At 43.5% G+C, this 15,924-nt stretch overlaps 2 protein-coding genes across 2 annotated transcripts; one reads left to right on the forward strand and one right to left on the reverse strand.

Annotated features, from left to right (window-relative positions):
• Window positions 1-32: 32 nt before the first annotated feature.
• Window positions 33-6,864, reverse strand: LOC6623966 (agrin). The gene is made up of 4 exons (XM_002046569.4): window positions 5,490-6,864; window positions 1,099-2,143; window positions 635-832; window positions 33-576 (listed from the first exon to the last, which is right to left on the reverse strand). Exons 1-4 carry the CDS (start codon window positions 5,584-5,586, stop codon window positions 33-35), a joined length of 1,884 nt encoding a protein of 627 aa, XP_002046605.1. The 5' UTR covers window positions 5,587-6,864.
• A 1,914-nt stretch (window positions 6,865-8,778) lies between these two features.
• Cbl (E3 ubiquitin-protein ligase CBL) lies at window positions 8,779-15,876 on the forward strand. Its single transcript, XM_002046570.4, has 7 exons — window positions 8,779-9,013; window positions 9,083-9,703; window positions 9,765-10,172; window positions 10,357-10,481; window positions 10,547-10,668; window positions 10,734-10,865; window positions 12,746-15,876. The coding sequence occupies exons 2-7, from the start codon at window positions 9,153-9,155 to the stop codon at window positions 14,087-14,089; spliced, it is 2,682 nt and encodes an 893-aa protein (XP_002046606.1). The 5' UTR covers window positions 8,779-9,013; window positions 9,083-9,152; the 3' UTR covers window positions 14,090-15,876.
• The last annotated feature ends 48 nt before the right edge of the window (window positions 15,877-15,924 follow it).

The raw sequence follows: 15,924 nt of genomic DNA on the forward strand, positions 1-15,924 counted from the left end.
TTAAATGCCATGTAAAATTATAAATGACGCCCCTAGTAAAGGAAATTGGTTGAGGGCGCCTCGGGGCGTCCACAGGCGCCATAGTGATGCACACCCACCGTGCTATTGGTGCGACAATTCTCAATGTCCAGGAAGCAGTCGTTCAAATACGTTTTATTGTCGCTGCCACAGACCGGCTCAAACTCCCTGGGACAGATGCGGGCACAGCCCTTGAACTGGAAGGCGGCCAGGCAACGCTTCAGCGGCACAACAAACACATGCTTGCCACAGTTCTCTTTGCGCATATGGCATTCGGACTTGTAGAACTTGTTGTCCGAGCCGCACACGAAATTCGGCGGCTGGGCATCGCAATCGGACTCACAGTCGGCGGTCAGGGCGCAGTTCTTCAGCGAGACGGGCACCACGCGCAGATTGCAGGTGCGTCGCTTGAACTCGCACATGGAGGCGAACGTGTTGCCATCGGAGCCGCACACCGGCTGCTGTTCGAGATCCGAACGCGTGCACGCATCGCCGCAGTCCTTGGCGGGCGTATTCAGATCCGTGCAGGGTCCAATATGTGCCAGATTGACGCCGCGTCTACGAATTAATTTAATTAAATTTTGGAAGAGAAAGGACTCTGGACTCTGGAACTTACAGGCAGGTAGCATGGGCCAGTTCGCACTCGTTGTTATACGTCTTGGCGTCTGTGCCGCATAATTTGTCGTTGCGTTTCGAGCTGAAGATGGAGCCAAAGAGATTGTTGAAGTCCTTGCACGGCGGCAGTTGCTTGCAGCGAGTCAAACGATTCTTGCACTTGTCCATGCTCATCTTCTGGATGGACTTACGCTGGGGTCTGCACAGATGAAGTTAAAAAGTGATTAACAAAAATATAATGGGGTAAAGCTCCATGTTTAAAGCTTTCAGATGCTTTAAAGCTTTTATACAGAGCAACTGAGCACAAAGCTTTAATTAAACTTTAAATTACACAAAGATTTAATGTGCTTTAAAGCTCTTTTTGCAGTTTTGCAATGATAATAAAAAAAAAGGGTAGAAATGTGCTTGAAATAATGCTTTAATGTGCTTTAAAGCTACTTTTTCGGATTTGCGGCGGCCACTTACCCGCAGTTAAGCATTTTGAGCTCGCAGAGTGATGAATAGATGTTGCCATCGCTGCCGCACACATACTGCGATGTGGCATCCGCATCGGATTTGGGACATGCCGTGGGGCAGGTTTCCGCCGACTGGCTGCCGTGTCGTTCCTGTGGCATGCAAAAGGAGAGCGGCACCTCGAACACGTGCTTGCCACAGTTGGTGGAGCGCATCTTGCAGGGACTGGCATAGAGACGGCCATCGGAGCCGCAGGTGGGCCTGGCCACGCGCCAACAGGACTCGCGACACATGCGCGTCGATTGGCAGTGCTTGCGACTGGTCTTGACAACGCCCTGGCCACAGGTGTGCAGCTTCATCTCGCAGGTGGAGTTGTAGACATTGCCGTCGGAGGCACAGATGGGTCCATCCTTTGGCGCGCTGTTGCAGTCGACGGGACAGGATTCGCGCTGGGCACTCGTATTGCTGCAGGGACCCACATGCGACAGCTTGACGGCGGCGAGACCTACGCGGCACGACTGGACGCGCAGCATGCAGCGATTCAGATAGGTGCGTCCGTCGGTGCCGCAAACTGGATCCTTCTCCGTGCTGCAGCGATGCTTGCAATCGGAGCCCTTGGAACGCTCACAGCCATCACGCACATCCTTGATCAGGGAGACACCGTTGCGGGTGCAGGTCTTCTTGCGCAGCTCACACAGATTGGCATAGATGAGGCCGTCGCTGCCGCAGACGGGCTCTGCGCCCACCGTCAAGCTGGGCGGACAGGAGCGCGGGCAGTTGTTGTTGTTGTTGTTGGCATTGGAGCTGCTCGTGGCGCTGGCACGATGCTGCCGGCCCATGCCCAGCTGCTGCTGATCCGCCTCCTCCTGCAGCAGATTCTCCAGTGCAGCGGCCGCTGCGCCCGGCGCCTGCATCAGCGTGGCGGACAGCTCCGGCTGTGCATCCTGCCGATAGTTGATCAGCAGCGAATCCGGCGCAGCATCCGCGTTCCGATACCGTATCACAGGCGCCTGAGTAGGCAATTTAATGAACTTAATGGGCGAGTCTGTAACGGCGCCTGCAACGGAGAGAGAGAGAGAGAGCAAGAGAGAAAATGTGTGAGTAAGCGAGAGAGAGAGAGAGAGAGAGAGAGAGAATTTGGCTGCGACATGCGGAAGAGTCGCCGCTGGGCATACAAATGTCGGATTAGCTGCGAGTGGACAAAGCATTTTGCGCAGTTGTCCGTTTCAGATTTTAGGCCTCTGCTCGCCCATCGAGCTGGCCGCGTGTCGTGTCACGCACGCGCTGCTTAGGCACGAAAAATACATAAATAATCGTAAGGTGAGAAAGGTATTTGCTAATGATTTATATTTTTAAATGTTTTTTGTAATTTATCTGCAACTTTTCCTTAGCTAGAAGATGTCAACAGGAGCTGCTTCTTTCACATGGCAAAATTATGAAAAATGGTTAAAAAATGTATAGCTCAAAATCTGAGTAAAAATATATTGCATACGTGTCTCATCGCCCAAGGAACATTCACTCTAACTGGCGGAAACTGAATGAAAACCTGGTAAGAATTTTAAGAAAAAACATTCGCCCAAATAAAGCCTCGTGTATGTCGTGCGGGGTAGGATTTACAATCTGCCGATTTTTCGAATAATTTTAAGTCCATCTCAATTGTCTGCCTGCGCTTGTGCCCCACCTACATCCGACGATTAATTCCCGTACTCCAAACGTAGGAGTTAACTTAAAATCTTTGAGCTTCTTTCACAGTCGTGACACGAGTCCATCTCAATTGGAAGCACCCGATTAGACGTTTACTAACTCCCATATTTCGAACTTAGCTTGGGTTTAAGTTGGAAATCACTTTAAAACAAAATGTTTTCTATAGATATCGTTTCAAATAGTTTTCCCCAAAGTCGTGACACGAGTCCATCTCAATGGGCAGCCCCTCATTGGATCCGTTGAGCAATTCCCATATTTCGAGTTTAGCTAGAAAGTTAAAATTAACTTAAAATCGTATAGATTTCTTTGCTTATAGCTTAGAATAGTTTTTTCCCAAAGTCGTGACACGAGTCCATCTCAATTGACAGCCCCTCATTGGATCCGTTGACCAATTCTCATATTTCGAGTTTAGCTAGGAAGTTAGAATTAATTTAAATTCGTATAGATTTCTTTGCTTATAGCTTAAAATAGTTTTTCCCCAAAGTCGTGACACGAGTCCATCTCCATTGTCTGCGCACACTTGTGCCCCACTCCCCCAACAATTAGATCCGCTGACTAATTCCCCTATTCCGAGCTTAGCTTGCAAGTTAGTAGACAGACTCTTGAGTGGGCTGCGATCAGAGCCAACGATGCACAACCCACTCATGCAGACGGCATTTAATACATATGCTGGGACTATATCAGATGACCTCCATCTATAATTGCGCTTGCTAATCCCCAGCCCAGAGATCTAGAGGATAAAACTGCAAGTGAAATTTTGCACAATAATTGCCGCCGGCAGCGGCCGAAAATATCTGTCCACATCTGTCTTGGATGTGTTGTGTTGGCCTCCGTTCGGTTTGGGTTTGTTTACGCAAAGAAAGTAGAAAATCTATTAGCAGCGCTGCGGTTTGTTTGCCCGAGATAATTGAACCCACGTTCATTATTTCAATTTGTAGCAGCTGCGTTAAGAAAACGAAAAGATAAATAAAAAAAAAAAAACAAAAAGCAAGCAAGCAGGCATGCCAAGACTTAATCCAGACGCACTCGTCGCATGCCCAGCGCATTTAATGCGCCACAAGTAGAGAAAATTAAGCGGCGTTAGAAATTAATACAGACATCAGACCAAAGTGCCGGATCGCAGCGGTTAATTCAGCTCGGCTCGTTGTCTCTCGCCCATGTGCCACATTCCAAGTGCAGCCGCAGCGCTGACACGGCTCCTGCTATCGGATGCCATCAATTGCAACAACAACAACAACAACAAAATCGCATAACGTATAATTTTCAAAAGTGGCAAACAACAACAAGAGCAGCAGCTCTCAATGCTGGGCAGGCTTAGGCCGGGACAGCCCACAGACATGATATATGTGTGTGTGTGTGTGTGTGCCCCCACATATCATGATGCACAGTGGTGCCAACTATCAAAATGCAATCGAATTGAGTATTAAGAACAAGGGGCATCATCACGAAACGGTCTTACTTAAACTTTTTTTTCCCAAACGAAAAGCGAAAAGAAAACTCAGTGTCCAAGCAGGGAAATGCTTCAACTTGTTTTCATATACACTCACCCAAATTCTTTCTATACTTTGGCATCATTTAAATAAATATACATTTATAAGGCAGTTAACATTTATAAGCAGACCTTTAACATGAGCTTGACATGCTGTTCAAATTAAAAGGACCTTAGGCTTGCCCACCCTCAAGTAAATTGATCACATTTATATATACATATATATATATATGCTATATATGCTCTTGTGCATGACTTAGTCATGCTCTTAAATTGATGATAAATGGAAGCGATGTCATGATCTTTGCCCTGAAAGAATTTTGATTTCAATTGAATGACGATCGTGTCGAACAAGCAGCAAATCGCTTGATTTTCCGGCAATTGCCGTCGGCGACTTGTTGACACGGGTCATGACCTCATGAGCCAATCAAAACGTAATTATTTGCTGCACTTGACAAATTTCTAACCACGGTAAACCCAACCAGCCACGGGTTCAACTCTTCGCTGTGTGTGTGTGTGTGTGAGTGTGTGTGTGTGCGGTGCACGAGAGCAAGTTTAATGAATTTATTTGAATGTTGGACAAATTGTGCACGACGGGCAAATTTACGAGCCTGTTTGCTAGCTCTTTGCTTTTACGTTGTGTGTTTGCTTGGGAGGGGGGAGGGGTAGGGGATACGGTCATGGGCACATGCCACACGGGCCAAGAGACACGGAGGGGGGGGGGGGGGGGGGCAACTCTCGTGATGTGTGTCAGTTTTACATTCACTTTGTACTCGTACCTTAGATATTAATTGCTGCTGCTGAAGACATATTGTTGGCCTTTCTACAGCAACAATTGGGCCCCCCCGCACAGGCCCCTACGGTTAGTTAGCTTTTAGTGTACAGTGAACGCTCGCAAAGTAAAATAGCGCACACGAGCCCAAACTAAAAATGCTATAAATATTAAAGCCCATAGAACTGGCTTTTGGTATAAATGCAATCGATTTTAAATATTATATATAAATATATGCGAAAGCCTTTTCATTTATTTTAAGCTTTTTTTTGTGCTTTTCTGCATTTGGCTTTTCCTTTTTTTTTTTTATGTTATAGGCGAATTGCATTTTTTTTTCGTCCCTTTTCTGCATTTGTCATTTTGTTTTTGGCAAATTACAGTTAATTTGAAAGCTTTACAATTTTCGAGCTTTTACTGTATTACGCTAATATGACTTACCATTGGTGAGCGTTGCCGTTAGCATGCATGTCAGCAGTGCGCCAAACAGCTGGCGCTGGAACTTTAGCCTAAAGCGGGTCTGGAACGGGCACATCATTTTCACTGTCGACTGCACTTTCCTGGCCTAGGCTAGACGAAGATAACTGAGCGTGTGTATGTGTGTGTGTGCGTGACTACGACGCTTTCGCTCGTTAACAATTGAAATAGAAGCAGTTGCTATTGTTGTTGCTGCCGCTGCTGCTGCTGCTGCTGCTGCTTCTCAAGTTCAACACAAGCTGTGCGACGGCGTGCAAAGATCACGACACGACTTGGTTTGCGTTGCGTTAAAGAAAGTTTTTACAGTAGCTTCGAGCGACGCCTGTGCAAGAGAACTGCTGCAGGCTGCCAGCTGTGGCAGAGGCTCAAGCTTTAGCTGGCGTCGACGTCGACGCTGGCGTTGCGGCCAAAGCTCAAATTAACGGTTATCACGTCTTGCGGTTAGCGTTTGGCTCATTTGGATTTAGCACCTGGGCCCTTTTATGAGTTAAATTCGCTGCCTATTAAACATTAAGCGACGCTTTGCGGTTTTTTTTTTCTTTTACGCCGCAATTACGCAAAAGCTCTAGATAATCTGGTAGCTCGTCTCGGTTTGACCTCTCGCACAATGTAGCATAATTTCTTTTTTATCGCCCTGCCTTTTAGTTGTTTTGGTTTTTTTTTTTCGTTTTTGCACGTTGCTTTAATTCGATTTCAATTACGACTGTGCCTTTTGAAGTTTACCACAGTTACCGTTTGTTCAGTCAGTTGTTCGTTCGTTCGTTCTGCGGTTGCCTTCTGCCTTCTGCCTGGCTTTATTCTCTTTGCTTTTCTTTTTATTATTATTGTATGCACACAAAATATCTTTTCATAGTCTTTTGGGGCGGGTACTCGAGTTCTTTTCAGTGCTTTGGCGGTAGTTCGTTACTCTTTTTTTTTTTTTGTTTCCCGTAAACCGTAACCGTTTGAATTTGATTTTGATGCGCGCTCGTTGAGTTTCGCATGCGAAGTGATCGCTGTGAATGTGCTTGTATGTATGTGTGGATGCTGTTGCGCGCGCTGCTGTCGACGTTGACGTTGACGTTACAGCGGCTGCATTACTTATTGCTGTTGCGTTTTCAATGAATGAACATGCACACACACACACACATGCGCACTTATGCTCACACACGCACACAGTCACACTCGAACGCGCGCTTTACTTTTTACACATTCATAAAAATTATAGGGTTTGATTGTTGTTGCTGCTGCCGCCTTTTGTTGCGGGCTCAACTGGGAGACGATTGCAGCTCCAGCTCCAGCTCCAATTTTGTTGGCGACAAAAAGTTGTTGCGCCGTACCGAACGACACGAGAGAAAGGTTTGAATGACACTCACACTCGAATTTGCAATGCCATTTATATGAGTGAAAGGCAGTCGCAGCGCAGCAGCTGCGCAGCTGGCGTTAGTCGGGCGCCGCACAGTGGGGAACATGAAATATGAAAGATGCTTACAAAAATACATTTTTTCCCATTTATTCGTTAAAGGGTGTTATTGATTACAAGTGTTATATTTACTGATTATTTAAACAGCTTATTGATAATTAATGTACTTATAATTAATATTCCAAATTGAGTACTTTATTGAATTTATATATTTTGTGCATATTATAACTTAGTTTATTTAATTACACTACAAATGTAGACAGTTAATTTAATTTAGATTAATTTAAAAACCCTTATGGATACAGCCATGGCAAACAGGAAGTTTTCCCATGACCGTCTATTGTGAGCTATTTGCTGCTAGCTGGTCACACTGTGCGCCAATGCAACGTCTTCGCAGTCGGCAGTGTGTGGGTCTTTGTTAGCATCGGTTTTGGTTGCGCTTAGCCATTGATTAAATGGAGTTGTCGGTATTTAAAATAACAACTTGGTCATGTTGTCTGCAACCTAATCGGTTTTGCGTACAAATTTAATTTGCCAAAAGTGGCAGCAAAATGCAACCAAAATGGCGAACCGCATTTGAAATTATAACACACACATAGCATAGGCAAGATCTGGTGGGCGGGCGGTGGAGGTAGGGGGTTGCTCGGTTCGTCGCCGTAGAAAGTGCGCACAGCCGCACAGTTTGAAGTTGGAGTCGATGCCGATGCCGATGCCGCAGACGTTGCTAGCTGGAAGCTGTGTTTATAGACTTGTCGTCTTTTAAGCCATAAATTTTACGCCTGAGTGGCGTTGCGAATAAGGGTCACACACACACACACACGCACGCACACACATACATACATACATACATGTATAGCAATAGATACTGAAGCTTGCACATGAGCTTTGGCAGAGAGTCGCGTGCATAAAGAAAATTTTGTGATGCAGCCGGCAGCTACCGCCTCCGCCGCCGCTGCCGCCGTCGACGTCGCTGCTTAACGGCAAAAAAGAGGTCAGTAAGTGAATGTTTACAGTTAGTTTTTGGGCAAGCAGACATGTAAGCGGCAAAGTGCATTTGACAGCCGTGACACAGCAGCCACGGCCGCCCAGAACTAATGCTGCGGACCACCACTTTAAAAATTAATTAAAAGAAAGCCTGGCGTCTAACGCTGGTAAAAACCTTTGGCAGCATTGCAATTTCTTTTTGGCCATAACCAAGATTTGATGTTGTCGTCGTCGTGGTCGTTGCTGTGGTTTTGGTTTTGGCTGTGCCTGCCAATAAAAATGGAAAGTGAAAATTGTAGCTGCACTGCCAATGCATATTAAAAACAACAACAACAACAACAACAGCAACAACAAAGTGTAATAATAAAAAAGATAGAAGCAAACGCAGCAGCATGGCAATAACAACGGCCACGCACCTGTTCTGCAGGTCGTGCGAGTTTTCTACGCTCTAATCACAGACTTGCAGCGCATAGAAACAGCCCGAGTATTATATAAAAGTGATGATAGTGCTAGCCGTGCAGTAAAAGCGGAAATTATATGGCAAAATGGCAAAATCAAAAGTGGTTGTTGTGAATTGCACTTGTGAAAATGCCAATTTTGATTTGATGAGCCACTAACATGCACCGTTATTTGCTGATTTTCTCCGTTTCTAGTTTTTACCAATGTTATGCTAATTTTTGGTACAAATATATGCACAGCTCGTTATCGTACTTTTGAAAAGTAACAGTTCACGCACTGCAGTCTGCAATTTTGTGGGGCAACACTGGCAACACCAATTTGTGCTGCACACCGATTTTGCAGCACTGCCAGCAGAGTGGCTGTACACGCTTATCGATATTTAGCGTAATCATCGATAGTTCTGTTTAACATCGCTACTCACACACACACGGGCACACACATGTACGCACACAGCCACACTCATTGAAAAAGTCGGAGAATTGTGTGGGAAAAAAAATCGTCTATAACTAACTACGAAACGCGCAAATTGTGCAAATGCGGATGCCCAGTAGCAAAGGCAAAGTGAACGTTTGATAATTGCGGGTGCGCTGGCTGTTTGGGCAGCTGAAAATTCATGTTGTCGCTGTAACGCAGCGCAGTGAGTGTATGTGTGTGCATGTGCGTGTGTGTGTGTGAAGAGTGAAACCTACAACTTTACTCCCCAAACCAACAGCCACACCAACAACAACAACAACAACGACAACAACAACAGCAGCAGCAGCGCAGCAGTGTTGAGAGAAAAGATGGCGACGAGTCGCACCAGTCGCATACAATCACAACCAAAAATTTTTCCTTCAATCTTTTCCAAATTACATGGAGCCATCTCAGAGGCATGCGTCTCACAGCGCCTGTCGACGGACAAGAAGACGCTGGAGAAAACGTGGAAACTGATGGACAAGGTGGTCAAATTGTGTCAACAGCCGAAAATGAATTTAAAAAACAGTCCACCCTTCATATTGGACATACTGCCCGACACGTATCAGCGTTTGCGTTTAATATATTCCAAAAACGAGGATCAAATGCATCTGCTGCACGCCAACGAGCACTTCAATGTCTTCATCAATAATCTAATGCGTAAATGCAAACAGGCCATCAAATTGTTCAAGGAGGGCAAAGAGAAAATGTTCGATGAGAACTCACATTATCGCCGTAACTTGACCAAACTTAGTTTGGTCTTCTCGCACATGCTCAGCGAGCTGAAAGCCATCTTTCCCAATGGTGTCTTTGCGGGCGATCAGTTTCGAATCACCAAGGCGGATGCTGCCGATTTCTGGAAGAGTAACTTTGGCAACAGGTAAGGCGCACTCGTTAATCCCAACCAACAGACAGTAATAGTAGTATACAATTATTTGTAGTACATTGGTGCCTTGGAAAATATTCCGTCAGGAGCTAAATAAGGTGCATCCGATATCGTCAGGACTGGAGGCGATGGCCCTGAAAACGACCATAGATCTGACGTGCAATGATTATATATCGAATTTTGAATTCGATGTATTCACGCGTCTATTTCAGCCGTGGGTGACATTGTTGCGCAACTGGCAAATCCTGGCCGTCACCCATCCCGGCTATGTGGCCTTTCTCACCTACGATGAGGTGAAGGCGCGCCTGCAGCGCTACATACACAAGGCAGGCAGCTATGTATTTCGTTTATCCTGCACACGCCTCGGCCAATGGGCCATTGGCTACGTGACGGCAGATGGCGAAATATTGCAAACAATACCGCAAAACAAATCGCTGTGCCAGGCGCTGCTCGATGGGCATCGGTAAGGACCATGATATTCGGCTAAAATGCTGCCTAAAGTTAAATGTGCTTCTGTATTGGTAACCGCATGCACTTGTATTAGTGAGCTTTAAGGCTAGCATCGCATGCATTTGCGTGTGCCTCATCCATGTTAACTTTTAAACTTATTGTAATTGTAATTGTACTTGTTTTCTCTCCGCCTTTAGCGAGGGCTTTTATTTATATCCCGATGGCCAGGCCTACAATCCGGATCTGTCGTCCGCTGTGCAAAGTCCAACCGAGGATCATATAACGGTCACACAAGAGCAATACGAGCTGTACTGTGAAATGGGTAAGTTTGCATTGACACGCTGCCCGTTAACGACACATAAGTAATACCTTTTCACGCACTTGCAGGCAGCACCTTTCAGCTATGCAAAATCTGCGCAGAGAACGATAAGGATATACGCATCGAGCCCTGCGGTCATTTGCTGTGCACGCCCTGTCTCACCGCCTGGCAGGTGGACTCGGAGGGACAGGTAAGCGGAGCGTGCAATATTAATCATAAAAAAAAAACTCAATACTAATACACTTAATGCTGCAGGGCTGCCCGTTTTGTCGTGCAGAGATCAAGGGCACCGAACAGATCGTTGTGGATGCCTTCGATCCGCGCAAACAGCACAATCGGAATGCAACGAATGGACGACAACTGCAGCAGGACGATGACGATACAGAGGTATAGTTTAGTGCAGCGCTTATCAAAATAAAGCCTTTTGACGCCTGCCCCGCGCTGCCCGCCTGTGCTGCCTCTCTCTTATACATATAATCTTATTACGTTTACATATATATATATATATATTTATATATCAAGTTTGGTTCGTTTATATATATATATACATTTATATATATATATATATATATAGATAGACGTTCTACTCTATATTAAGTTTAATGTTTAGCGATTTTGATTTAAATTATTAGCTACAATTTTCATTGCAACTAACAGCAGTGCGCACACAAGACGACGAGCAGCAAATCCAATTGTAGAGTAGTCTTTAATATATATATATATATGATGCATATGCTTGTTGTATGTATTTATTTATTTATGTACGTATGTATGTATTCATGCGCGCTGAGCGGAAGTTACTCATCAGCGTATCGTTTTTTTTGTTTTGTTTTTATCAACGCTCGCTTCTATCAGTTTTGTCTGCGCACTCTGTTTCGTTGTTTTGTTTCGTTTTGTTCATTGCTTCTTTCCCTGTTTCTTCTTTCATTCATACGCTCGCTCGCCTCTGTTTATGATTCATTTGAATAGTTTGTGTTATTATCATCAGATGCGCGTAGTACATGCAACAATTCTCGATTCTCAAAACTTGAAAACCTATATAAATATTTGTATGGCCCGCTTTTAAACTGTTGTAAATACCTAGTTATTAGTGTCATCTTTTTTATTGTATTACACAAGCAAAAAACAAAAAAATACCCTGTATTTGAAACACGTACCCCCCCTCTTCCTTTCATATGAAAACAAAAAACGTATGGTATTTTTTTTTAGTTTATGATTTGATACTTCCAAAGATATGTTTAGTTCATGATTTATAACATTTTGTGTTTGTTTTAGTTTTGCAAATCGGTTTTCATTTAGATTTATATATATATACATACATATATGACATATAGATATATGTATTTGTGTTTTCTAAGACTGTAATTTATTAATAATAATATTTAAAAAACAAAAAACAAAGGCTACAAAAAAGGCATATTGTATGTATAATCAACATTAACATAATTATTATTATAATTATTATTTTATTATTGTAGTTAGCTAGCCCTAAACTGTCACAAGCCTAGGCCAGAATTTATGTAAAACATTTAAAGTATTAGCAAAAAAAAAAAAAAACAAATTAACATTTAAAAACATTGTGTATGTGTGTGTGTGTGTGTGTGTGTGTGTGTTTGTGCTTTCGTTTTTATCATTCGTTATTTAAATCTTTCGGCTCGGCTCGTTTCCTTAACATAGGCCTCAGCATACATCGACTTAGTTTATTTCAATTAATAATTAATAATTATTTATGTTTTAATTGTAATACAATGCAATTTAAAAAAATATATATATATTTTTTATATATATATATACATGCAAGTGCATAAAGTTTTTAGCGTTAAATTTAAACTTTTGATTTCCTTAATAAGTTCTTAAATATGCCTAATTCTAAAATGAACAAGAAAAACTCTGAACAGCAAAAAAAACAAAAAAAAAAAATATATAATATATATGTGTATAAATATTTATAAATATTGGTTTTAATTGTTTTTGGCGTGCTGCTACGTTAATTATTTTTTGATTTTTTTTTTTTTGAATAGTTTTATGTTTATATATTTTTTTGTCTACAGTTATGTTGTTGCGTTGTTGTTGTTGTTGTTGTTGCTGTTCTTGCTCCTTTTCTTTGATCCTTGTTGTTGTGCATGTCCAGCAAAACTTTTGACTTGCCTCCTTGTTGCTCTAGGGGCATGCGCCTATTTAACCAAATCCCAACAAAAAAAAAAAAAACAAAAACTATCAAACGACAAGCCCTGTTCTCAACTGACCAGATACTCCACATCCTGCAGGATATGGGCGACTTCAATATAGCCACCTCGTCGTTGCACGCGCTCAGCACCTCGGCCGCGTCACAGTCCTCCATGGAGAAGCATAGTCCGCACACCTCGCCGCGCCTGGGCAGACGCAGCACCACGCCCAGCCTGATGGCGGTGCAAAACGATCTCTATGCCGGCGGCACGCCAGCGCTCAGCCTGCCCAGCGGCAGCAGCAGCTGCAGCAGCAGCATCAGCGGCGGCTCCTCCTCCACAACAAACTGCAACCAGCAGCAGCCGCAGCCCTCGGCGCCGCCTGCCGCAACGGTCATCAGCAATGGCAGCGGCAGCAGCAACAACACCAGCAGCAGCAGCAGCAACAGCAGCTCCACACAGAAGACAACAAATCGGATGAGCGCACCGTTGATTGGCTCCAGTGTGATCAACTCGACCTATGGCCAGAAGTTGCCCAGCAAAACGGACAACGGCTCGGCCGGCGATACGGCCTCCATCAGCTCCTATGCCATACTACAGAATCTGCAGGATGGCGCCAGCTCCAGCGCAACAGCAGCAGCAGCAGCAGCAGCAGCTGGTGGAGGAGGAGGAGGAGGAGCTGCTGCTGTGGCACCGCCGCTGCCGCCGCGCAAATCACCCGGCATGGAGACACCCGTCAAGCCAAACAGCGCAACACCCTCGAGCAGCAAGAGCATCGACAACATCCAGTGCAGCCTGGACAATGTGCCGCCACAGACAACGGCGCCGCCCATACCGCCGCATGTGAGCAGCAGCGTCGACACCTTGGCCGAGGATTTGATGCGACAGCAGCGCATTGCAAGCAGCACCACGTCGCCGGTGCTGTCGCTGTTGGACGAGATGATGGTCGAGGTGGGACCGGCGGAGACCATCAGCGGTGTCATCGACACACGTCCGCTGGAGGCGCGCGGCACGCTGCCTGCCAACAACAGCAGCAGCAGCAACAACAACAACAACAACAACAACAGCGGCAGCAGCACCAGCAGCAGCAGTGGCTGCAGCGGCGTCCAGGATGCGGCCAGCTCGCACTATACGCAACTGTGCACCACGACGACCAGTGCGGCGGCTCTGGCGGCAGCCGCTGCGCTGGCCAATGGCAAGAAGATGACACTGAAGCAGCCAACGCCAGCTGGCCAACAGCCGCTGCTCTATGCGAACGTGACGATCAATCAAAAAGACTGTGCCGGCACTGTGCCCTACGAGAATATCAATCTGGAGTATATAGCGCGCCTGATGAACGCCGGCTACTCCAAGGAGAATGCCATTACGGCGCTGGGCATCTCGCGCAACAACATCGAAATGGCTGGCGATATATTGCGTGAGTTTGTCTCCAAGAATAGCGCCTAGAGTGCCACGCTACCGCACCCGCCCCGCCCCCAAAAACACAGTGTGATGCCCGCCCGGAGGAGCAGCGATAGCAACTGTCGCCTTGTTGAGTATGATAACGAAGAAGAAGAAGTAGATGATGATGATGATGATATGATCCCAGAACAAAGCAAAAGGCAGCTGATAAATCATAAGCATAATTTGAAGCTCTCTAATTACGCGCTCTCTCTCTCTCTCTCTCTCTCAATCTATATAAATATTTATATATATCTATATATATATATGACTTTCTCCAACTCGCTTTAAGAGCACCACGCCCACTCCCTCCCCAAACACACACACACACACCTCATCTAGATTAAAGCTAAGTTAGCAGCCCAATAAACACACACACACACACACGCACAACCATTTTTGGCGTAGCCAGCACAAGCAATTAGGCGTAAAAAATTCGTTCGTTCTCTTTAAAGAAAATATTTAATATATAAAAAAAAAATATATATATATATATATATATTTGAAAAATCGTCAAATTCTCACACTATTTAAAGCAAACAAATTAAGCACAGCCCATTTATATCAAATATATAGCTATATAAACACGTATATTAAGACGTATTTACTTCCTATTAAGAAACAAAAAAACAAAAACAAAAAACAAAAAGCGAATTAAAATCAAAAAGCGCAGGAGAAAAATTCTTAAAGTAACAAATAATTGCCCACCCCGAATAAATTAAAAATTTATATTATGCTCTCTTACCAAATAAAAGACAACAACCATTAACACCCCAACACACACACACCCACACACACACGCACACACACACGCACACACACACACAGGCTCATAGCGCCCCAAAGGGGAAAAGCAAACAATTTTAATTGGTGCATCGGCAATCATAAGAAAACTACACACAGAAATCGTTCCAAAATTCATGCCGCACACACATTATTATAAAATGCCTTTGATGCCAATTCAGTGCATTGGCCCTGAGTTTCCTTAACCGCAATTTAGCAATATTAACTAAAACAAAGAATACAAAAAAAAAAAATAAATAAAACACCAAAGCAAATCCGATGCACTATCAAAGTTTACCTCGATTTTTTATACAAAACTCAATGTTTTTTGTAATAGTATATTTGTAAGTTTATGCAATTAAAATACCGGTGCAGAAATTCGTTTTAAAAAAAAAAAATAAAATATAAAATAAATGAGAAAAATAAGAAAACAGCAAAGAGAGAGAAAATCAAGGAATACCCAAGTTTGTATTACGGATAAATCATTTTTACAGAATTTATATATATATATATATATATTAATCGGTTTTTTAATTCGTCAGAAAAGTTCTTAACCCTACACGCAATCTTTTGACATTTAGTATATCTACTAAAACTAAGCGATATTACGATATATATATATATATTAATATATATATAGGCGATATAATCATGCGTAAACGAAAGCAAAGGCATAGAAAAAAACAAAAACAAAAACTAAAAACAAACAAATCGAAAATCAATGCAATATTCACTATAAACAAATCAATGCAAGCGTAAACTTATAAGTAAATTATAATTAATAAATTACATAACCTCAAGCGAAACGAATAAACAAAACACTATTTATGAAATATTTGAATTTTAAAAGAACATCTGCGTTAAAACAACAATTCAAATCAACAAAATAGCATAGAAAGAAAAAATAATAACAAATAGGAGTCAACAGTCAATAAAAATTAAAAAATTAAAATAAAGCAAATCGAGTTTTAAGGAGCGTCAAAATGCGATACCATACCATAGTCATGTCATGTAACCCGGAAATCTTAAGCAGATATAAATTATTCTTATAAATAAAT

The sequence above is a fragment of the Drosophila virilis genome, chromosome 3 (genome assembly GCF_030788295.1).
Source record: "Drosophila virilis strain 15010-1051.87 chromosome 3, Dvir_AGI_RSII-ME, whole genome shotgun sequence".
NCBI classification, from domain to species: domain Eukaryota; kingdom Metazoa; phylum Arthropoda; class Insecta; order Diptera; family Drosophilidae; genus Drosophila; species Drosophila virilis.